At 38.7% G+C, this 24,521-nt stretch overlaps 1 protein-coding gene across 2 annotated transcripts in view; it reads right to left on the bottom strand.

Annotated features, from left to right (window-relative positions):
• VCL (vinculin) overlaps nucleotides 1-23,698 on the bottom strand; it is a 91,847-nt gene extending 68,149 nt beyond the window's left edge. Inside the window, exon 1 of one of the 2 annotated variants that reach the window (XM_031682310.2) lies at nucleotides 23,413-23,698. In XM_031682310.2, coding sequence (XP_031538170.1) covers nucleotides 23,413-23,580 — 168 coding nt within the window. In that variant the 5' untranslated portion in view covers nucleotides 23,581-23,698. The remainder of the gene's footprint in view (nucleotides 1-23,412) is intronic. The other variant, XM_015251710.3, reaches the window with a different exon arrangement.
• Nucleotides 23,699-24,521: the final 823 nt, after the last annotated feature.

Genomic DNA, 24,521 nt, shown 5'->3' on the forward strand with positions numbered 1-24,521 from the left:
TGCATATTTAGCATGCAGGATGTCCAATTGCCAGTACCTCCATTTAAAAATCAATCAATAAAAACACTAAACCTAATTACCTCTCCCTCAATGAAAAAAGACAGTGATTATGAAGCAAGGTCCTTGAAAAGGCAGGGATAAAATGTAAAGAACAGGAAGGACCTAACTTTACCAGAACGAAAGCCACCTGCTCCTCAAGAGACAAGGGAAATGGTGGAGGAAATGAGTGGAGGCAGAGAAGTAACTGTAACTGTGGAGTCTACAGGTTAGAGCTTCTTAGGAATTTACAAGGCATAATAGTATATTTAAGGATCTAAGGTAATCTTCAGTCAGGAAATCTGCTTAACTTTCTTTAATCCACCATTTTCCAAATTCATTTGACCAAGAATTATTTATTTATTAATACCCACTAACCTATCATAGAAACAAGATTTGTAGAATATATTTAGGGAAATCGTAATCTAGGGCAGGCAGAAGCTGCAAACCTTTGTGCAGAATTTGGGCCAAGGGTAATTTTTGTTTGGTCCTTTAAAAAAATAATAAAATAAAATAAAACACTTCACAAAGATCCAAATTTATCTGTATAGCACAGGGAACTATATTCAGTATCTTGTTATAACCTTTAATGAAAAAGAATATGAAAACAAATACATGTGTATATTATGCATGACTGGGACATTATGTTGTACAACAGAAATTGACACATTGTAACTGACTATACTTCAATAGAAAAATAATTGTTAATGTTTTTGTTAACAATTACAATTACTAACCTGAAAAAAAAAGAAGGATCCAAATTTCTGATATCAAGATTTGGCCATACTAGATCTGCATTCCAGGAGCAAGGAAACAAAGTGTAGGAATCAAAATGTCTCATATGGGGAATATACTCTCTGCATCACTCTCTAAAATCTTAACATCCAGACCATTTCACTCATTTATGTCACTGCCTGGTCCCTGTGGGTATCTGAGTTTTTCATTCCTATACTAGACAACACTCTCAGTCTCTATACAGAGTGGAAAGTTCCTGAGGCCACTCTTAGAAATTCCTTGTCCAGCTCCTCTCTAAATACCTTCTAAAAGTGCTCTTCTTGTGAGAGCTCTGAAAAAGACTGACAAGAAGGTATGTCAGGAATGACAAAAGGGGAGTATATGGGCCAAATGCAACCTACAGACCTATTTTGTTTGACCTGCACAGCATTCTTTTTAAATGGGAAAATTCACATTAAAAGGAAATATAGATCTCCAAATTTTATTGAATATCAGGAAGATCTGGTAACCCCAGGCCCTGTTTCCACACAGCAATAATAAGCTGAAGACAGTAGCAGTTTTCTTCAATCAGAGCCTGCATTTTTCAGTTTACCACCCTGCCTACCATCCCCAGGTCCCTATAACCCACCTGATTGACCCATTACCTATTTGACCCTGCAGGTATTTGGGTTTGGGCCACCTGTTTTAACAAAAAGATTCAGTTCTTAACTAGCATAGTATATGAGGCAAGCTCCCCAATATCACAAATGTCATGTAAAAGTGTACTGATGCCTCAGTCATCTCACTGATAGTGAAGCATCCCACTCTCTTCCCAATGTACAGCCAAATAAAAAAAAAATGACTGGAAGGAAATGCAATATGGAAAGTAGAATTTCAGATGATTTTTATTTTCTTCTTCATCTTTTTCTGTACCTTCCAGATTTTTTTTAAATGAGTATGCAATACTTTCAGAATCAGAAAAAAACAGACTAAATTTCTAAAATGTATCAACAATATTCTTGGTACATAACAATCTATGAAGTAGTGAGAAACCACCAATGCCTAAAAGGTTCACATTTTGACCAACTGTCAAAATCTTAATTCAAATACGCATCAATGAGAATATAATCAAATGGGTAAAAAAAAAAAAGCAGGTGAACTACATCTGTGGCGAGTTCTAATGCCAAGCAAGCTCGTTTGATGCAACACACTTTCGTCAGAACTAGTGTTAAGCTGCCTTGGCAGCAGCTGTTTATTTCAACCCAACTAGAGATTTGAGTGTATCAACTAAGGCTACATAAATGTCAGCAGAGCAGCCTTGCTCACCAGATCCCTATTTATGAAGACACAGTGGGCAGGCTTCCAATTTGCAACTTAATTCTCTCCCTTAACCCAGGAGTCTTCTGTAGACACAGCCACAAAGTACACCTGTGCTCTGGATGGCCACCATGTGAACAATAAAGCAGGTCATCAGCACAGACAGCTTCTCCCTGCCATCCTCTTTCTCCCAGCCCTCCCAAGGAACACAAGATATGCTCCTTCCTTTTCATGGAGAATTCCAGAGTGAAAAAGAATCTGGCAGCCTAATCAAAATTCTTCACTTTAGAAATGAGGCTGGGGGTGGTGGGGGTAGGTATAACTTGGTGGTAGAGCGCATGCTTAGCATGCACAAGGTCCTGGGTTCAATCCCTAGTGCCCCGGAAAAAATTTTTTTTAATGAATATATAAAGAGCACTGGCCTGAGAGTCAGAAGCTCTTAAAAAGAAGAAGAAGAAGAAATGAGGCTCAGAGAAGTTATTTCTCTAAGAAAGCTGCAGAACTTGAATTTGAATCCAAAACATTTCCCATGTTTTCAGACACACTTCCTAACCTGCCAGCAAGACATTGGTAAGTGACAACTATTCCTACACTCAGTCAGAGCATATCAAACCCTACTCAAAGTGGTTTCCATTTTGGTTTCAAACATACATAAGCAAATGCTACATAACACAAAAGTCCTCCAATTCTCCACCTTTAGTGGCAGGAAATCAGATAATAATTGTGGGAAAGTAAAAGGATTGTTTTCACTCAATCTCTTTGAGTTTTTCCAATTTTTTTAGTTATTAAAGATTACTTAAAAGAGAAGTTGGTATTAGTGCCATTTGCTTTAAAATTCCATAACAATCGTATGTTCATAAATACTAGCAGGGAGGAAAAGATCACTGTGTGATCTGAATGTAATCTTTGGTAGATGCTTCTCAAGTAGAGAACAAATTCCACGGGGGTAGGATCTAGACTGTTTTTTCCCTCAAATCCATGACACACAGTGACTGGCACACAATAAATGCTCAGAAAATAAGTGCCAGCTGAAAAAAGTGAAATGATAAAGGAAGATAATTAGTTTAAAGGGGTTAACATTTAACTCTACCATTTTCATATCTGCCCACATATACTCTTTTACTCCATTCTAATTTCTTTCATTCCTGCACAGTTAACTCAGGAAGACCATCCATTCTTTTTTTTCATCCTTTCTTCAATACACCTATAAGCTAATCCTCTGTGGTTCTATTAAGGTGACTAGTTGGGCTCCCAAAGCCCATTTTAAAAAAAATCATGGATAAAAACATGAAAAAAAGAAAGCTAAATATTGCTAGGAGAAATTAGGTCAACTCTACCAACTGTCCTGTCTCACACACGATTAGAGGGAAATAAAGCATATGGATGTGCTTTGTACACTATCAAAGTGTTATCAACTGTAGGATGTCTCTGTTTATCCCTTAAAGTATTCCAGAGGCCGCATGAGCGTCACAATCCCTGTCTGCTTCCTCACTGCCCTCTACTCAAATCTGCTTTTCTCAAAGAGCTAACCTTCCACACAACTTAAAATACACTTTTTTTTTCTGGTTTTCTACTTTAATAGCTAGAACTGCAAACACATTTTTTCTTAACAGTTTTAGTTCACAAATGTGAAGCATTTCAATTATATTTCAGCTGTTGCAGATAAGCCTGGGTATGTAACACAGCACCTGTAACACTGCCCCAATGGAAAAATCACTCCAAACCAATTTGTAAGTGAATTTTGAAATATAACCTATTTTTATGGTTGGAAAACGGGGACCTAGCGCTCATCCTGGAAGGCAACATGGAGTGGTGCGAAAAGAACTGGGGCTTGGGAATGAATCGCACCTTGCTCGGTTACTGCTGATTCTGTGCCCATGGGCAAGTAACAATCTGGGAGCTTCAGTCTCTTTATCAGTAAAATGGAAAAAGTAAAATGCCTCTCCTGGCTAAAAAAGCAGTAATACACATGTAAATCACCTAATACATATGCATCTTTCAGGGCCTGAAAGATAACAGGTGCTAAATAAACATGAGTCCCTTTTTCTTTCCCTCTGCCACTGCAGTACTCATTTGTGACTTCTGTTTTCTCCTTTAAAAAAAATACTTGTTTTTACTGAGCACAGGCTGTAAGTCAGGAGTCATTTATTACCTCATTAAATCCTTCTAACAACCTTGACAGGGAGGTGCCATTGCTATCTCACTTTACACATGAAGACTGGAGGCACAGAGAGGTTGATCCATTTGCCTAAAATCACTCACACAGTGTTGTTGACTTCAGTACATCCACGCTCTAATCCTAAATCACTATACTGTGTTTTTTAAAAACGAGGAAGACAGATTCAACAATGCCTAAAGTTTCCCGCTGTAAAACTGCATGATTCTAGCATTCCATGGTGCTCTCAGATGGCAAAGATATGAACAACTTCAAGCTCACAATGAGCAAATATCAACCACCGAGATGCAGTTTAAGCAACTGATGTCCAATTGTTCTGATTTTCCTTCCCAGAAGTTGGAAGGTTTCCACAGCAAATATGGCTTAGGCTCACTAGGGTTTCAGCTGCTTAAGCTCCTTAACTGTTATTTGCTTAGGAACAATCAACTGAGTCAACCTGGCTACAACTAGCTTTTAAAATTGAACCAGGACCGACCAACAAGGTAGGCTTTTTTTTTTTTAACAGATGTGGTCAAAACTTGAAATAGTAACTCAATGGCAAAAGTAGGTATCATTACTAATGTTGGGAACCATCCTGCTTGGTAATTGGAGATTTTTTAGAGTCGTTTTTTACAGTATAGTAATTGAATTTGGCTCTAGGCTATAATAGACACTCTGACCCATTAAATTAGGGCCATAAAAAGATTGCTTTATTTCTTAGCTCAAACTACAAACACATTTCTTACAAGTAGCCAGAATTCAAAATTTTTTAATATTAATGTGTCAAATGGTTAAGGTTATTAATTAAAACGCTCACAGAAAAAAAAAAAAAAACCCTGTTTTATGATACCTATACTAAATAAATCCCCAAAGTTTTACCTTTAGGCTTTTCTTCTTAATGATTTTCTTTTCCTTCTCAACTACTACAAACATAATTTAGTGCGACCACATATGGATTGAGCACAGACTTAGTTCTAAACTTGCTGAAAAGTGAAATAAGAGAACAGCTACAACACATCCAGAACAAACTGGCCAAGATGTACAGATTTTAAAAAAGCTATCAACCACTCCCAGCAATACTACACGTGTTTGTGCCTTTTACAGATTGCATTTCATCACTGCTCTTCATATAACTTTAACAGATTAGACACAGCCTCGGTCTAATCAAGAGAAAGACTTTGACAGGAATAATAAAGTTTATTTCCTTTTACTCCACTTGCTCACTAATACAAAATATCAATACCGCGGCCCAGATGTTCAACAGTTGCCACAGACAACTAAACCCATTAGTAAATTCTGGCTCTACGGTCTTAGGTAACATTCCCAGTTGGGCAAAAGGAAGAAACAGAATTAGAACTGAGAGAATTACTCTATATTGAGAGCCCACTCATCTGTCCAGTTATATTTATTGTTGTTGCCGTTTTAAGGAAAGTATAAAAGACAATGCTGGCAACACATAAAAGACTAAATTACAATCCTTTTATCTTCAGTCCTTACTAAATATCAAGTTCACATCTAATGGTTCATTACAGAACAACACAAGTCTACATTTAGTTCATAAATGGAAACCATCCTATATTGAGAGTTTATATGAAAGATATAACAGCAGAAAATCCTTGGACATTGAGAAAGAATGTAGAAGGTTTTCATTGCTGAATTTTAAGAGTGTGAATTCCTATCTTAGCAGGCAAGTTTCTATAAGCCTAGTAATCAACAAACATACTAAAAGCTAAAATAATCATCATGGAATTAGGTAACCCTTCTTAGAAGGAATCCGAGTTCTCTCCCCAGGGTGTACGTAATTCATCCATTGTTAGGTGGATATGGTACAGGTAAACTCCCTAGGAATTCTTCTACATAGCTGATCCCATCAAAAATATTACTCAGTTAAATTCTTTCTCTTTCTTTTTTAATAGAAGTAAATGAGGTATCTTGAAGGCATCTCTTGTATCCTGACATTTTTAGATTAGTTCATTCTTTAAATTATGTCCCAAGAATTCTGTGTGTAAGGCAATGTGCAGGTGACACTTCCTCAGGTGACACAAAGATGCACAGTTCGGGAGTTTATGGCCTGGAATAGCATCAGGACTACGTAGATGACTCGGGTGAAAGCCAACAAGAAGTGTAACTGAGCACTACTGGGGGCTGGGAGACAGGAGCTCAACCAGTTGCTAAGATAAGGACAGTCTTCAAGTATTTAAGCTGAGCCTTAAAGCATGGATAAAATTTCTGGAAGGAAGAAGTCATCTTTGATGGAAGGAAATGCAGCATGTGCACAGAAGCAGAAGTGAGACAAACTGGAGTTTGTTCACGACACACCAAGCAGTCTCACTAAGCTAGTGCCAGCTTCCTGGGAGGGGCACTATGGTGGGGTAGGACCAGCAAAGGATTCTGCTTTTTGGCTTTTCCACTGCCCAAGCAACCTGCCTTGGACATACTGTTAATTACATCTGAGAACATATTTTCTCATTTTTAAAATGAGACGGTTGGATCAGAACATCTCTGAGGTCTTATTTCCAACTTTACAATCTATGCCTCTAGGTGGATGGTTGGCAACTTTTTCTCTAAAAGGCCAGAGAGTAAATATTGTAGGCTGCGTGGGCCATGTGGTCTCTGTCACAATTTCTCAACGTAGTGTGAAAGCAGCTACAGAAAATATGTAAGTGAATGGGCACAGCTTTGTTCTAATACAGCTGTATTTATGGATATTAACTTGAGTTTTATATAATTTCATATGTCACAAAATATTCTTCTTTTGACTTTTTTTCAAATATTTAAAAATGTAAACACTATCCTTAGCTCCCAGGAAGAGTAAAATTTAGCTTATGGGCTGTAGTTTGCTCACTTTTCCATTCCACAGAGAAAGAAGAACAGCAAGGGGGCAGGGTGTGCTAACCCTGGAGAACTAGAATAAGACAGACAACAGTGTTGTATTATAAGTACATAATGTGATAAATATCACTACAACAGCAATCATATTACAATACAGAAGTGTATCAAAGTAGCATATTGTATACCTTACATTTACAGTGTTTTATGTCAAATATATTCAATTTTTTTAAAAGAGCTAGAAAAAAAGGAATTTAACTTAGAAAACAATGGGAGAAGGTGCAAATTTCTGGCAAAGAAAGTGTTGAATCAGAGTGCACTTAGCTTTACCTGGCAGTAATGGAGGGGAGGGAGAGATCAGTAGATAACTATCAAGAAGAGAGAATATTAAAGCCTAATCTATACTGGTAGCTTTGAGAAAAGAGAAGAAAAAAGATATGAAAAAAAAAAAGATTTATTTATCTGGCAAATGTAATAAAAGAGGTCAATTTTCAGACAAAAGCTGGGGGGAGATGATTTTTGTATTCCCATCCCTCAGTGCTTTCAGTGGAGTATATGACTGTGGTAGACTAATTGAGGAAATTTGCCTTTTTATAAAAGCTTTTGAACAAACAGCCCAAGTTGGAATTTCCAGTTCAAAGATAAGAGTTCTAGAGTATATATCAGGTAAAATGTAGCCTTCATGTTTTGGTTTTAGAGATGCAATAGATACAAGGCACTTTTAGAGATGATGTTTATTTATTTATGGCTTCTTTCACTCCAGAGGATTGTCAGCAGCCTTCTCAAATTAGGAAAGAGTATTCATCTGGTATACATAGATATATCACTGCCCTCAGAATTTTAACATCACCCTGCTGACTGTGACTCAGAATTTTTATCTATCTTTCCTTGCTCTGACAGAGGAAAAAAACTGTAGTGTTGCAAATACAACCAATTCAACATTAGAGTGTCTATCAAATCCAAGTAATCCCACTCAATGAGAGCACTACATGACTTCCAGAAATCAAGTCTGGAAGCTGGGTGGAGTTGGAGGAAGAAGGGGTGCTAACAGACATGCACATAGTAGCTCTAATTCATGACAGTATCTGATAAGAAATGTGGAAACACAGCAAAGGGAGAGATTAATTTCAACTGAGCAGCCCGGAAAGAGCTTCATGGAGAAAGTGACATCAACACTGGGCACATTTTAACAAGAGAGGAAGAGTAACTCCAGGCAGCGAGAACAGTGAAAACAGTAACAATAAAAAGATGTGGGGAGATGTTGGACTTACTTTTTTACTTCAGAAGTGGTATATACTCATTGTTAGGGGACAAACATAAATTATGGTAAGAAAAGCAAAAATATTTTAACCTGAAAGCCCACCACTCAATCTCACTACATTTTAGTATATAGTCTTCCATACAAAATAGGATCATTCTAAACATAGCTCCCTGCTGTATTTTGGATAACATCTTAGCATTGATATCTGTCCATGCCAGCTGGCAATACAAACCGGAGTGATTAAAAACCACTGGCATACCTGAGTTCAAGAGAAAGTATAGCCCTTTCTTTACAGACTTTCCTTTGAGCTCTTGATTTCAATCTCATCTTTTCTCTATGTCTTCTTCCAAGATTTTTCTTGCTTCCACATGAGATCAAAAAGTATGGGTATGTATATAGTTACCATATGATCCAGCAATCCCACTCCAGGGCATATATCCAGAGAAAACTCTAACTTAAAAGATACGTGCACCCCAGTGCTCATTGCAGCACTATTTACAATTGCCAAGATATGGAAGCAACCTAAAAGTTCATCAACAGATGATTGGATAAAGAAGATGGAGATATACATACACATACACACACACACACACACACACACACAATGGAATACTACTCAGCCATAAAAATGCATTTGCAGCTACTTGGATGGACCTAGAGATTATCATATTAAGTGAAGTAAATCAGAGAGAGAAAGACAAATATCATATGATATCACTTATATGTGGAATCTAAAAAATAATAATAATACAAATGAACTTGTTTACAAACCAGAAATAGACTCACAGACATAGAAAACAAACCATGGTTACCAACGGGGAAAGGGGTAGGAGGGAAGGATAAATTAGGAGCTTGGGATTAACATATATAGTAGTGTATAGCAGTATAGTACACTACTATATAAAAAATAGATAAACAACAAGGATTTATTGTATAGCACAGGGAACTGTATTCAATATCTTGTAATAACCTATAATAGAAAAGAATCTGAAAGAGAATATATATGTATATGCATAACTGAATCACTTTGCTGTACACCTAAAACTAACAACACTATGAATCAACTATACTTCAAATGAATAAACAAATAAATAAACAAACTAATAAATAAATAAGGCATGATGAGAAGAAAAAGGAAAGAAAAAACAAGATATGGGTATGACTCGTTTAATATATAACTTAAGTAAAACCATTGTTGACTTCTTTCAGATTTGATAAGGATTCTAGGTTTCCTGTCCTGAATTTCAAAGTGAGCTCATCTGCATAATTAAAATACTTAAATTCTGGTCCTGCCACTTACTAACTCAAGGCTCTATGAGCCCTTAGGTACCTCACCTGTAAAATGAGAATAATAACCACATAGTATAAATAAACTAACTGAGGATAAATAAAATTGATAATTTTAAAAACTCACTTGTTTTACTGATGCATTTTTGAAATTGAGAATACTTTGAATCCAAATGTAAATTAAGTAATAAAGAGGGTGTCTCTAGAATTTGCCCCCTCTTCATCTGCACTCCTCCCACTGCTTGAAGGCAACCTTCACTGTCTTTGGTGGACAATGGCTCCCCAACTCCTATATGTTACTCCTATAAGTTAACTCCAAAATATGTAAAGGGGAAAAAATTATGGAACAGGACAGTATAATAGGTCATTACTTGCATAAAATAGGAATACATTTTGCCTGACTATGCATAACTACCCCTAGGAGTATAAGCAAGACATTTGGTTTCCTGTGTCCACTGGTTTCCTATGAGGAGGGAAACCAGGTGGCTGGAGTTCAAGGGTGGGAGGCAGACTATTTACTATAAACCTTGCTGAAACTTTTAAATTTTGAACCAGGTGAATTTTTCACTTATTCAAAAATTGAAGGTTTTTTTTTTTTTGGTTTGTTTACTGATTAATATGGCATATGGGGGGAGGGGTACAGCTCAGTGGTGTGCTTAGCGAGCATGAGGTCCTGAATTCCATCCCCAGTATCTCCATTTAAATCGATCAATCAATTTAATTACCTCCCCCGACTACCACCAAAAAGAAAAATTATTTAAAGGAACATATAAGTCTCTTCACAAACTAGCACAATCTATCTTAATAGTGTCATCATTAAAGCACTCCCACTCCCTAACTGCACATTCACACCCTTATATCTTCTCATTCTCTCTCACAGAAGGCTTTCCAGTTTTTCTCTAGCTGGCGAACTTGCTCATGCATCAGACACTGCCTAAGACAGACTAAACTTCACCTCCTGTCTTCCCACCTTCAAAAGGGCCTTTGGACTGCTTTGATTACATATTTGCTCCCTGGCATTAGAAGCTGGGTGTTCATAGTCCTCCATGAGTCCATTAGAAGCTCACACCCCTCAGGGACAGAGACCAGAGCTCACAGGGCATTAAATGTGTGATGAAATAGCAGCATTACTCACATCAGCCAAAAGCTGGAAACAGCCCAAGTGTCTATCAACAAATGAATGGATAGACAAAATGTGGTATATGCCTACAATAGAATATTATTCCATCTTTAAAAGGAAGGAAATTCTAACACATCAAATTTTAGAAGTCCCTTCCTATTCTCATCCTGGTATAAAGCTTTTGCAGTTTCTACACTCCAAGATCTTTTTCACCAAACCAAAAAAATGAAAATAGAGGCAATCTTCTTTAAAAAGTATGATGAAACAAGAGACTCTCAACACTGACAAGGAGATTTTTTTTAAAAATACAATTCTAGAAGTAAAAAATACTGTCATTTAAATTAAACATTTAGTGGATGGATTAAATGGCACATTAGACCCAGCTGCATGAAAATTAGCAAACTGGAAGAGCTAAAGAAATAACCAAATAGAAAATATAAACTGTTCAGAGACAAAGAGGATAGAGTGAGAAAATTCAGTATCTAATTCTACTTCCAAAGGGTGAGAATAAAAGGAAGCAAGAGGCAAAAATTCAAAGAGATAATGGCGAAGATTTTTCTAGGACTGATAAAAGAAATCAGCCCTCAAAATTAAGGGGCACAAAAAAAATCCCAAGAAGGATAAATAAGATCTTAAAGACCCCAGGGAGAAAAAAATCATTACCTACAGCAAAATTACAATTAGACTGATGGCAGATTTGAATGCAGAAAACACAAGAATAATATTTCCAAAGTGCTGGGAAAAAAAACTACTATGAGCCAAGTTTTGTATATCCAGTGAAATTATCTTTCAAAAAAGAAGACAAAATAAAGATATTTTCAGATAAATAAGAACTTTGAGTGTAAACTGCCCAGAGACCCAACTAAAGATACTAGTGAAGGACAGACTTCAGGAAAAAGGGACATCTGGTCATCATTTCTCCTATACTTTAAAGAAAGCGGTAAACATGTAGGTAAATGGGGAGAAAAACAACTGAATAAGACAACAATAGTGCCTAATCTGTGGGGTGAAAAAAGAAGACAAATGAAATCTTAGAAAACTGTATATAAGAGGACAGAGGAATTTACAATGTTATATTATTCAGGCAGACAGTAAATATGCTAATTAATCTAAGATTTTTAAGTTAAATATGCATGTTAAAAAATTTCCAAAAAACCACAAGACTAGAAATAAGAGGTATACCTTCCTAAACCAGTTGTTATGGTTCCCTAACCCTCATGTTCAACTGTATTACTCCTATATACTAATAGATCATCTGAAATAGGTTCTATTCCTCCTTTTGGGCAAGAGATACTAAACTCTTGCAATATCCAGCCTAGTACTTAGTCATTAAACATTTTTTAAATTAATTTGGGTATTGCAGAACAAGATGAATTCTATTTCAAAAATGCATCATACTTCTCAACTCTACACAGAAGGCTTGATTCAATTTATTTTAGTGACTACCCCTTCAGTTTTTTCTTTTTCAGAAAATAGAACAGTGAGTGCTTGGGATAAATCCCAAATCCTAAGCCCCAATTCTTGGTTCTAAATTGAGGGTAGGGGAGACACACTTTTACCCTCATTATTACTCCAACCAAAAGAGATATCAAACATAAACTTAGATGTCTGATTTAAATCATGGGAAATGCAGGCACCTAAACTGTGAGTGGTATTTTCCCCACAGTTGGTAAAACTGTATATTCCACAACATATGGAATTCTACTGAAAGCTTTCACTGGCACTTTGCCTTGTTGAGCAAAAGTTAGAAGTTATACTTAGACATAAAAAAAAAAATCAACACTGCCTTTTCATTAGACTAACATTTAAACTATGACTTAAAAATCATGGGAAAGTATATTAATATGTCTAACACTCACTGAGCTCTTAACTATGTGACAGGCATAGCTCTAAACATTTTTATGAACTCATTAATCTTCACAATAATACACTCCAAGTCAGATACTAAGATTAGCTTTGTTTTACAGAAGAGGACTCTGAGAAACAAAAATTAAATACTTTCTCCAACGTTACATACTTTGCAGGTGTCAATCAACAGTGGGATTCAAACCTCAGGCATTTAGCTCTAGAGCCTTTTCTCTTAACCATTACATGACACTGCCTCCCAAGATTCTTCCCATGTTTGTAGGCTAACATATCCATATCTCAAGTCTGACTTTGGTATTTGCTAATTCATATCAGGTGCACTTTGCCAAAGCTGAGTATTCTGTTCATTTGCAAAGCATCAAAACTAATACAGAATTCCAAATCTGTGTTAAATTTTTTGGGGGAGGTCAAGGGAAAGCAATTAGGCTTATATTTATTTATTTATTTAATGGTACTGGGGATCAAACCCAGAACCTTGTGCATCCTAAGCATGCACTCTACCCACTGAGTTATACCCTCCACCCTCATGTTATATTTTTATTTACACTTACATATTCTGTATAATCCTATGTTGGGCAGTATTATCCCCATCTGCACTCCAGGACTCTATGCCTGGAATTTATTCATTCAGGAAACATGAATTGGATGATCCTACCGCATGCAATTCTCTGCACTAAGCAATGAGTTACAGCTGCTTTCCTAATTGGCAGTTAAATGTCACCGATTCACCCACAGCATGATCTACATTTTTCCAAAGAAGCATAAAACAGTTTGGAGTAGGGAAGCAGCAAATGGTCTTCCCACTTGTTCATTCAACAATTATTCCTCAAGACTCTACTACGTGCCAGGAACTCTGACGGGTGCTGAAAATACTGGCTCTGCCATGTTTGCCCCTGGGGCTCTAGTTGGGGAAAGATGTTAAAGAAGTAATAATCACACAAATAATTGCTTACAACTGTGAAAAGCACAATAAGGAAAAAAAAATAAATAAGAGAGGGAACTAACATAGTTTTGGAGGTAGAGTCAGGGACAGTGTCCCAAAAAAATTGACATTTAATATGGAAGTCAAGGGTTAGTAGAAATTACCAAGCAAAGAACAGAAGAGTGGTTCAGGCAGAGGAAAAAGCACATGTGAAGGCCCACAAGAAGCACTGTGCTTTGCAGACAAGGAAAATCCAGTGTGCCCAGAGAACCACAAGAAGAGGGCAGCCGAAGCCAATGCTCAAAAGTCTTTTCCTGACCGTGACACCCACCGTCTGCTCGTTCTGCTGCTGGCCCACTCACATTTTCTCCATGGCTCCAAAGAATAAAAACTGTACATAGAGTACAAGCACACAATCTTTTAAAATAAATCATTTAAATTTTGCAACAATTTCACTGGTGGAGAAGATGCAGATAAGGTAAATCATTTATAAGATCATAAATTTCATCTGTATTTTAACAACCTGGGGCCAGAGACTGCATCTTATAAAGCTGGCCGTCGTTTGGAACGCAATGTGCATACTAGCCTGTGATAACTAATTTTGCTATTTGGGGAGAAGACCAGTAGCATAAGAAATTTTAGTTTTACCAGAGATTAACCAGCACATTCATATACCCTTATCTATTTGAATTAAATGAATAAAAACATGTTGTCCATCTTACAGATAAAAGACGAGCCAAGCCAGTTGTCCAGGGATGGGGTGGGGACAGAGAGAAGGCTGGAAATCCAGGGAAGCTACATAACAGAGGTTCCTCAACTCTCAACTCTAAGAACAAATGTACCATTTTTCTTTTTTCACAGAAAGCCGACTTGTGGGAATAAGTTAAGCTTATTTCAAAAGAAGGAATGACTTTGGCTTGGATTGTGGCCAACTGCAATAAAATTCAGCCACTTTACCCTTAAAAGTCATTCAACTGGAAATCTTATCAGTGGGGAATTCTCTAAGGGCCAAAGACTCTATTTTCTGCAACTTAAAGACATTTATAAACATTTTTAGTTCTAAGATTCACTATCTCTCATTCTCTGTACATACACACCTCCTGTATTCATACCAGTCCAATGAGCTGACTTCTGATGGGAGTGACAGAATTTTTGTGAATCTAAAGGTCCAAATATGTAACCAACACAATAGAATAACATTTGTGAATCTTCGTTTCTTTTTGTGATTACATAGGCATCTGTATATAGCAGCATTTGAGGACAGGAAAAGAAAATCCCCAGGCCATCCCATGGAGGAAAGAGATAGTGAGCTATCCTTGTCATCATGAAAGAGCCTAGAATGACCAGTGGGAATAGTGAGTACCAAAGCACAACACACTTATCAAAGGAATACCATGAGCCAGGGACTGGGATAAACATAGCACCCAGAATATCAAGAAGAATGTAAGCCAGTCCTTGCCCTCCAGAAACCAACAGTCTTAAAGGGAGACACTCTATGGAGTTGGGAGGGAGGGGAAAACACAAACACAATCAAATCAATTATCCAAAGGCTGATGCCCTGCAGTACAAGGACGAAAACTCTACAAAGCTTTACCAAGGGACTGGAAAGAAGGTGATGAATCCCCAACTTCCCATGTCGAATGACACAAGTCCCCTTTTATCCACGACTGTATCATACTCTATCCCTCTGTCTGCACATAATGTACATACTTAAACAGATTTAATCAACTTAAAGACCCCCATACTTTTAAAAAGTATACTGAGATTAGACGTTCTCTCAGGATCTAGTCCATCATTTTGAAGTTATTTCATTCCACACTTACTAAACCAGCAGTTAGCTAAATACAGAATGGCTCCCTACACAGCACAAGACAGAGAAAGTCAGGGGGTGTTGAAACAGACTGGCTTTCCTCACTTTTCTTTCCAAATTCTTGAGCAGGAAAGTGAATTTAAGGGTTTGGGGGAGGGTGGGTGTTAATGGTGAAAAAGGATATGAGCTGCTGCATCTATATATAGTTAAATCTGTATTTATAGCTAGGTAAATACAAACTGGTTGGGAGCAGAGAGAAAAGACAAAAAGACAAATCAAGTTCAAATAGACTGAAAAGGGCTGAGAAACAGAAGATTATGACTAAAGATAGATTTTTATAAATTTCAACACTAAAAAGGTAATATTTTTGTAACAAGAAAAAATTTGTTCTTTTTGAAAGACTATATGAAGCCTCAACGTGACAAAAAATAATTACTGATAGTGTGTTGTTCACTAATATTATTTAGTGTTAAATGAAAGATAAAACAAGTGAACAAAAATCCCCTACTTATATATTTATCTCAACTTTCTTTCCTAATAAACCCTTTTGTAAATTATTAAGAAACAGGTAAGATAGCCTTCCTCTCCATAACCATTCCCAGTGGAACCTGAATAAATACAAAAATGACAGAAAAAAAACAGAGAAGCAGGCACCTGGATAACTCAAAACTTACGTTACACAAACTTAACTATATGGCCCAATACACCCAAACACGTACTGCAAGAATTCTACGGGTCCAATGGACAAGGAACAGAAAGACAGACGAAAGCCTCCAATGGGAGGTCCTCCCTCCCACATATCAACTTTCATCTCTGGGTGTGTCAGAGTCCTATTACAGATTCAAACTTCACTCCTTAAAGCTCACTCTCAAGTATTTATACTGCATAGCACTGAAGGCTGTTGAAGCTTAAAAAAGACAAAGCTGAAATTTATGTTTTCTTCTTCTAGTTTCATCTAGATGGCAAGGTTTAAGGGCAGAGCTGCCTGAAAGCAATACGAATGGATAGAACGGCCCCTCCCCAGCAAGAGTCCTGAGCACAGAGCATTATCCCAGAGAGAAACCTTGCTGTGATACCAGCTAACCTCTGACATTTGCTCTTTATGGACTGCTACTTCTTTTGATACTGCTCTAATGCTGGTTTATTATGTAAAAATATAAGCCACTGTCATGACCATGACATAAGGTTCAGTGGAAAAGTCTGGACCCAGATCAACCAGAAAGCAAAAAAGCAGCAGGTCAACTTTATGATATCTTTGTCTCCTGCCATACGGTTCAGGGAAATAAAGATCTTTTAATGAGGAATTCATGACTCATAGTCTGATACCACATAGTCTATAACCAGCAGAGCTCCAAATAATATATCAACACCTGGTCTAAATCATTAAATTTTAAAAAGACATACTCAATTCAAAAAGAATGCAAAATCCCAATGCCACTTTCAGATAGGAGACAACATATTCTCACATTATGAATTTAGTAAGTGGCCTGCATAGTTGAAATGACTCTGAAACAGAGAACCACAACCCAAAATAGCATGGACACTTTTGTTATCTCAAACAATGGGCAGTTAGCCATTCATTCCTCCCTCTTAGTATATATTCTACTTGTTTCAGACAAAGCCCATTATAAATTTGATGAGACTGTTCAAATACAGATTACATCTATGAAAGCATTTTATAAACTATAAAGAATTGTACAAATATTCTTATTCTTCACCTTATTAATTTTTCCTTAAGATAGGAATTCATATGTTCATTTTAAAAACTGGAAAATACAGAATATTAAGGGAAAACAATCACCAGATGTTTGCAAGCTGGGGATGGAAAATATTTGTTGCACAAAAATTCCTATCACAATATTTTGCACATAAAAAGAAAGAAATGTTATATATATATATGTATATGTATATATATACATATATATATGTTTATTTGGGGAAAAAGAAGTTATACTGCATACCTATGACCAGCCTGACACTGGAAACAAAGGAGCAAACACAACAGACATGGTCCCTGCCAGGGAGAAACCTACAATCCAGTGGAGAAGACAAACCCTGACCAAGTATGTTGACTGTCACAGGAGAACAAATGCATGCTATGCTTAGACTGTAGCCTGCGGATAATGAAGAAATTCCAACCCTATCCTCTTCCTAAGTGCACCAGTATAAGGCCAGGAATTTGTCAGAAAGCTTTTAAAATAAATAATAATAATAATAATAATAATAATAATAATAATAATAATAATAATAATAATAATAATAATAATAATAATAATAAATGCAGCAATTAAGTAAGTATATAAAATGACCAGACTACTTTTTGAATAAATATACAAGAAACATTAAAACCCAAATAAGTCCCCCCCATCTCCATAAAAACAGTCACCTTAATGCTGCCCTTACTCCTGGACTGTAACAAAAGGAGTCAACTTAAGATACTGGAGTTGACACCACAGGACTTTAACTTTTATTTTGTCCCTAAAATGTAACTTTTATTTTGTCTGTAAAATATAAAAGAACTTTTATTTTTATTATCGTTATACCAGGGCTGTTTATAAAAGAGCTTTAGAAAAGCCCAACCTTCCACTGTGTCAATATATAGAAACAAATATTTAAGTTGGGGCTCCATTAAAATTACAAACATACAATCTCGAAAACTCTTCCATTCTCTCAATCATATGAGTAAATGTTCAGTATCATAGGAACAAAGTCCCATTCGTGTCTCTCTTTTGATCTAGAGACAGAATCTTTCAAATGAAACTTCATGATTCCTCAAGAATGCACAAACCTACTTTAAATACTATTAAATAGAAATCCTACAAAGCTACTTTAAATACTATTTAGTTCTAATAGGCTTCAAGCCAAGCAGCCATATATACTATAAAATGTCTTTATCTGTTTTGTAGGCATAAATACTTTGTGCTGATCTGTATCTATTCTTTATTTTTTTAATGCTACAAAATTGAACGTCACTGTGAAACAGAACCCTGCCTTCACATCATTTTTTTCATATAGGCCCTTCACACAGGCCATGCCAAAGCCAGGCTTTAAACAGGTAACCTTGCCAGGTCCAGAACAAATGGAAACTAACAGCATTCTTCTTGCTTCTGATTCAAGGTGGAAAACTTCCACTGATATTTAACAACTTTGCTCTAAGTGACCACATAATCATGGAGTCAAAAAAGCAGAGGATCCAGAGTATGAGAAACAGAGTCTGACTCCAAGCTCCACCACTAACTGTGCCACTGTGGGCAGGTTACTTAATTTCTCTGATCTACATACAGTATCCTCACCTGTAAAATTGGGACCATAGCAATGCCTACCTTAAAGGATTGCTAAGATTATATATATGAAAGCATTTTATAAGCTATAAAGGATTATACAAATACTCTTATTATTTACTCTATTAATTTTTCCTTAATATGGGAATTTATATGTCCATTTGAAAAACTGGAAACTACAGATTAAGGAAAAAAATCACCCACAGGCCTGTCACCCAAACATCATTGTTATTTATTTTAACTGAAATAAATCCAATATCAACCAAAAGAAATTAAAGAATACTTTCAGATGTTAATACAGATGATTTACAAATGACAAAATTGCTGAGCTCTTTTTAAGATCAGAACAGTCTTTGCCATCTATCAGTTTAAAGTAAAGACAATGCTGCTATTTGTCCCAGAGCTGGTCCCAACAGGGTATGATATACGGACGAGGCTCATAAAAGTCAAGGCCACAAAAACTCCCAAAATAAATATTTCATGAGCCCCAGGAGGAGTTGCAACACATGCCCTCAGATGCAATGGAAAAGGCAATGTCTGAACCCCATTAATAAAACTGGCATGACTATATGGTCACAAAGACTGAGATTTCTATGGGCCATTTCAATGCGGGAAAAAAAGACAAATTTATATATCATGCTACAAGACAGGCAGTCTAAGAGTTCGGAATTTTTCACACTGCTTACTGAACCCTCCCCTTGGAACTTGTACCCCTCCCCTATTTTTTCCTTTCCCATCCTTCTTTCTCCTAGGCCCGCTCCTTGTTTTCTTATTGTATCAGAATCACTGTGTTGAAATGGCCTTCTTTTATCCAATGGAATATTATTCAGCAACAAAAAGGAGTGGATTTCTGATACATACTACACCATGGATGAACCGTGAAAACATTATGCTAAGTGAAAGAAGTCAGACACAAAAGGCCACATATTTTATGATTCAATTTATATGAAATATCCAGAATAGGCAAATCTAGAGACAGAAAGTAGATCGGTGGTTGCCTATGGCGGGGGTGGTGGGGAATGGGAGAGAATGAGTGATTGCTAATAGGTATGAAGTTTCTTTCTGAGGGGACAAAATGTCCTAAAATTAGTTGTAGTGATATTGCAGAACTCTAAATATACTAAAAAACACTGGATTGTACATTTTAAATGAACGAATTGTGTGGTATGTGAATTATACATCAACAAAGCTGTTTAAAAAAAAAAAAAAAAGTCTTGTTCAGGATCCCGAGTTGAAAAAAGGACATGCAAATAAATATTCACATCCTATTCTCTCCCTAAGTGTGAGGTAAAAGTGATGACTCAGTTGTGATTATATATGCATATATATAGTGACCACACTACTTTTGTTGAACATAAATGAAAAATTACAAATTCAGCAGAGTCTTGCTTAATGATGCCTTCAGTCAAAACTTGATCCTTATATTCTTAATGATCCTGTGCCTTTGTCTGAGTTCTTTCCACTCCTAACACCCTTCTTACCACATCTTTTAATGTTCAAATCCCACCCATCTTTAAAGCCAGTTCAAATGTCACCTCTTCTAAGAAGCTGTCCCCATGCTCTTATGAAAAGGAACCTTACCTTCCTCTGAACTTCCATGGTACTTCACTTCCTCCAAGCCACTTAGGACTTTCAACCCAGTATTATATTTACTCTGCCCAGTATCATGCTTATTGCTTTGACATTAAAAGGGGGGCTCAATAAATGCCTATTTGATCAGTGGATAACTACTGTTTAACAATGCAGAATTTCATCTTCGCCTGGTAAATTTTAATTTTGGAAAGGTCCAAAAGTCATTTAGACTCAGGAACGGTACACAAAGTAGTAGAGATAAGGAATGCACACTTCAGATAAAATTTTCACCAAAATCAAATTAATTTGACATATGTTTGTAAATAATCTATAAGAAATTCCCAAAGAGAAGCACTGGAGTAAGGATATAATCTCCAATGATAACTGAAAAAAAATGTGAACTGCGTAAATTCCAAAACATTTGTTCAAAAATTAGTTTCATTATTTTATAGTAATATTGCATGTTTTTTTTTCTGAGAGTTCTATTATCACGCTCGACTAATTCTTCTTCTACTCTATTTCTAATACTGTTCTAATTCCTGCTCCATTTTCCCTGCCCCACCCAAAGTCCAGGCCTTCGTTTTCTTCATGACCAACCAATTTTAAAAGTCTCCTAATTTATTTCCCTTCCCATAGTTGCATCTTCCCTTCCACAGTACTTATCAAGCCACCCCACATGCCAATGTTGAGGGGAGCATCTGGAGAGCACATACTTATCAGACAAGGCCGGTTCTCCAGAAGCAATCTAGCTGGGAACTTGACAGGATTCATCACAGTACTCAGGAGATAGATAGATAGATAGATAGATAGATAGATAGATAGATAGATAATTGCCACAACTGACACCCAGAATTCTAAGCAATGAGCAGGTCCTCTGGCTTCTCTACAACACAATCTATACAGTCTCCCTCCCACACTGCCCTCATCCTCTCCTGCCCACTCTTTGTTCATCTTACTGGACTTCTGTTAAACTGCCCATATGGCATGCACCAACTTGATCTTAGTTTCTCTCCAACTTGCCTCCTGAGCTAGCCAAGACAATCAACTTGCTGTAACCTGGAAGTGTCGTACTCACAAGCACCAGTGTTCATGACTATTTATCAGCCCAATCCCCCCCACTATCTCTCTGCTAACTCCTATCTACTACCAATCTCAAGTCCCTTCTTTTGTAATGTATTGGGAAGTATGTAACTATATATAATTTTGTTTTCAGCTTATGGCTGGTCTTTTTTTTTTTTTTTTTTTTTTTTTTTGCATTTGTCTGTCAGTATCTAGTACAGTGTTTTCCTAACTAAGGGAGTATATCACAGCCACCTGTGAAGCTTCCTAAAAACTCAAAGGCCTCAACCAGACCCCCTGAAGAGCTCCTCAGTAAGTCTGGGGTGGGAGCTGGACATCTCTATTTCTAAAAAGCCCCACTGCTGATTCAGATGCACATCTCAACCTGAGAACCACTGATTTATTAAAATGCTCCCCACAAAGCAGACATTCAATTCTTATTAATTCATGCACTGAAGCTCATAAATAACTTTTTTCTAAATAGCCTAACCAGATATCAGCCCCTAGACTACACTAACTCTGTTCCAAGTGCAACATGTGGTTTTAAGATTTCATTTCCTGAAGTACTCCTTGGAGGGACACTATTACCTTGTCTCTTTACATTGTTTCCTATTTGTTGAAAAATGGAGGCCTGGAATGCAGCCATGTTAGACACCACTACATAAGAATGTACTCTGGAGTCTTAGATTAAACTTAGTTACAAAAAGAACAAGAACAATGTAGAACTAGACGTTTTGAATGAATACAGTATTCTTTCTGTATAGAGTCTTACTAAACCCACACAGAAGGCAGATGAGGAATCTGGTCTGTACTGTCCTCCTGGTTACCAGTCTACTGAACAGTGGAGGGGCCCCGAAGACTGAGCCAGACTTTTCAGCTGCTGAAGGGCCTCCAGTGCATTAAAGTGCTCTAATCAGATAAGTAACCCAAGCCCCACCCAGACCCACAGTTGCCTCCCAGCCTCCTAACTACCCTGACACACTATTTACACAGCTCAAGGGGGAAACAGTATGAACTTTTTCCAAAGTTGTTCCTCACAGGCAGCAGCAGTCTGAGTCACCCACTCAGTGTAGGAAAGAAAAGTGTGATATTAGCCAGCGGAGTGTTGGGAGTTTGGTCACAGCACCTCTTTTCCTATTTCAGAAATGGACTCCGCCTCCTCCAGGAACCACCTCGGTTATTAGTCACAGCTGTGGGCTACTTGGGTCTGCAGAGCCACTTAGGCATCTAGGAAAGTTGTGTTTCGGGGAGGAGACGCCCCGTCCTTTCCTCCGGCAGGGGCCGCAGATCCCAGATTCCACAGGCCTCTCCCAGCAGCTCCATCTTGCTTCCTGCCAGGAGGAGGGGCCGAGGAGGAGGGTCCCCGAGTCTGGAAAGGCCCCAGCGGGAGGAAGCCGTTTGACAGCAGGTAGAAGCCAGGTGGAAATCTCCACGGGAGGGGGTTGAAAATTAAAAACAGCTGGGTTAAGCGAAAGGGGACAAGGGATTATTCGAGGTCCTGAATAACTGCATAAAGAAACTACCCGGTGTTTGTAAGTGCCGGAGGTGTGAGCAGAAGTAGAATGCCCAGGAAGGGAGGAAACAGAGAAGAGTGGCCAGTTAAGACAAGTGGACAAAAGGGCTGGAAGCGAGGAACGCTGGGGAGGGGTGGTGGGTGAAGCGGGTCTCAAGGTGAGGGGAAGAAGTACTAGAAAGGAGAACGACGTGGCTCAAAGAATCTCTGGAAGGAAAGGCAGTGTATCAGTACAAGAACCCGGCAGCCCAGAAGCCAGACTGGGGAGGCCTAAGCAGGAGCTGAGAGCAAGGGTGTCAACGCGAGGGGCGACAGCCCGCTGACGGAAAGGGGCTATCCGACATCCTAACACCAATCATTTATTGAGCGCTTACTATGGGTCTTACAGCTGCGCTAGGCACTTTATAAACACCACCTTGCCAAACCTTCACAGCAAACCCGCATTATTATGATTGCCCCCATTTTATAGATGAAGAAACTGAAGCCCAGAGAGGTGCAGGGGCTCTCTCAAGGTCACAGCACGGAGGAGTCAGGATTCAAACCCGTGGCGGTCTGGCTTCAGAGCCCCCGCGCAAAGCCACAGGCAGCGAAAAGGAGCCGCGAGGCGGGCTGGGACCCCCCCAGGGACGTGTCCCGCCCCTGTTCACCATCCCAGGCCCAGCGCGCTCACCCGAACGAGGTTGCTGACGGCCGCTTGCACGGCGGCCACAGGCGCAGTGAGGTCAGGGATGGCTTTGCCGTCCACCTCGCCTTCCTCGTGCATGATCACCAGGTGCGAGATCTGCTGCGCCACCGGCTCCAGGATGCTCTCGATCGTGCGTGTATGAAACACCGGCATCGCGGCGGCTAGCGGGGCGGCGAACCGCGGGCTACAGAAAACTGAGAACGACTGGACCGGGAACCCGCGGAGAGACGGACTCCGAGCAGCGACTACGGAGTCCGGGCTTCCCTCAGCGTAACCAGCCTCCCGGGTGCCCCGCCCCCTCGCGTCGCCGCACCCAATGGCAGCGCCGCTCAGAGCCGGGCCGCCACACCTATTGGTCCCGCTTCGAGATGCTCCGCCCCCGCAACCGAGCCGCCAAGACCCCGCCCCGCCCCCATTCCCAAGGGAGGGGCCTGGGACTGGGGCTGCGCCACAGGGATTGCGACCGGATTCCCGAGCCCTAACGCCGGGCGCTCCTTATAAGGGCATGGTGGGAACGGAGGGTGCGGCTGGAGTCGGGGGCCCCACCCCCCGGGGCCGCCTCCCGCCTCTGCTCTGCAGAGCTCCGCCCCTCTGCAGAATCACCTCAGCGGGGCGGGGTCTCCTCACCTCGGGCGGTGCTGGAATCTGACCTATAGGTCTCCCTGCCAGCTCCCAAACTTTTCCTGTCATACAACGCCCTCAAAATACTCTTTCCATTTCTCTCAGTAATACGTTCGAACAACAGAGAGGCACAGAGATACATGAGCGTCCCATTCATTCACATAGACATTCCACCCACTCCCACCCTTAAGAGATATTCACTGTTAACAGTTTGGTGTGCAGGTTTCTAGACCTTTCTCTACTTGTTTTCTTGTACACATATATTTTCTACGTGAGTGGGATTAAATATTTTCCTGAAACTTGATACTTTCTCCCCTTAATTAAAATTCCCTGGTTACCTCACTATTGGTAAATATAGGTCTAGAGCTACCTCATTCTCTTTAAAGGCTGCATGGTATTCCATTGCATGAAATCAAACAATTTCCTAATAATAGACATTTCGGTTGGATTCTGTTCTTTGCTATCAGAAAAAC

This window comes from Vicugna pacos, chromosome 11 (assembly GCF_048564905.1).
Source record: "Vicugna pacos chromosome 11, VicPac4, whole genome shotgun sequence".
Taxonomy (NCBI): Eukaryota; Metazoa; Chordata; class Mammalia; order Artiodactyla; family Camelidae; genus Vicugna; species Vicugna pacos.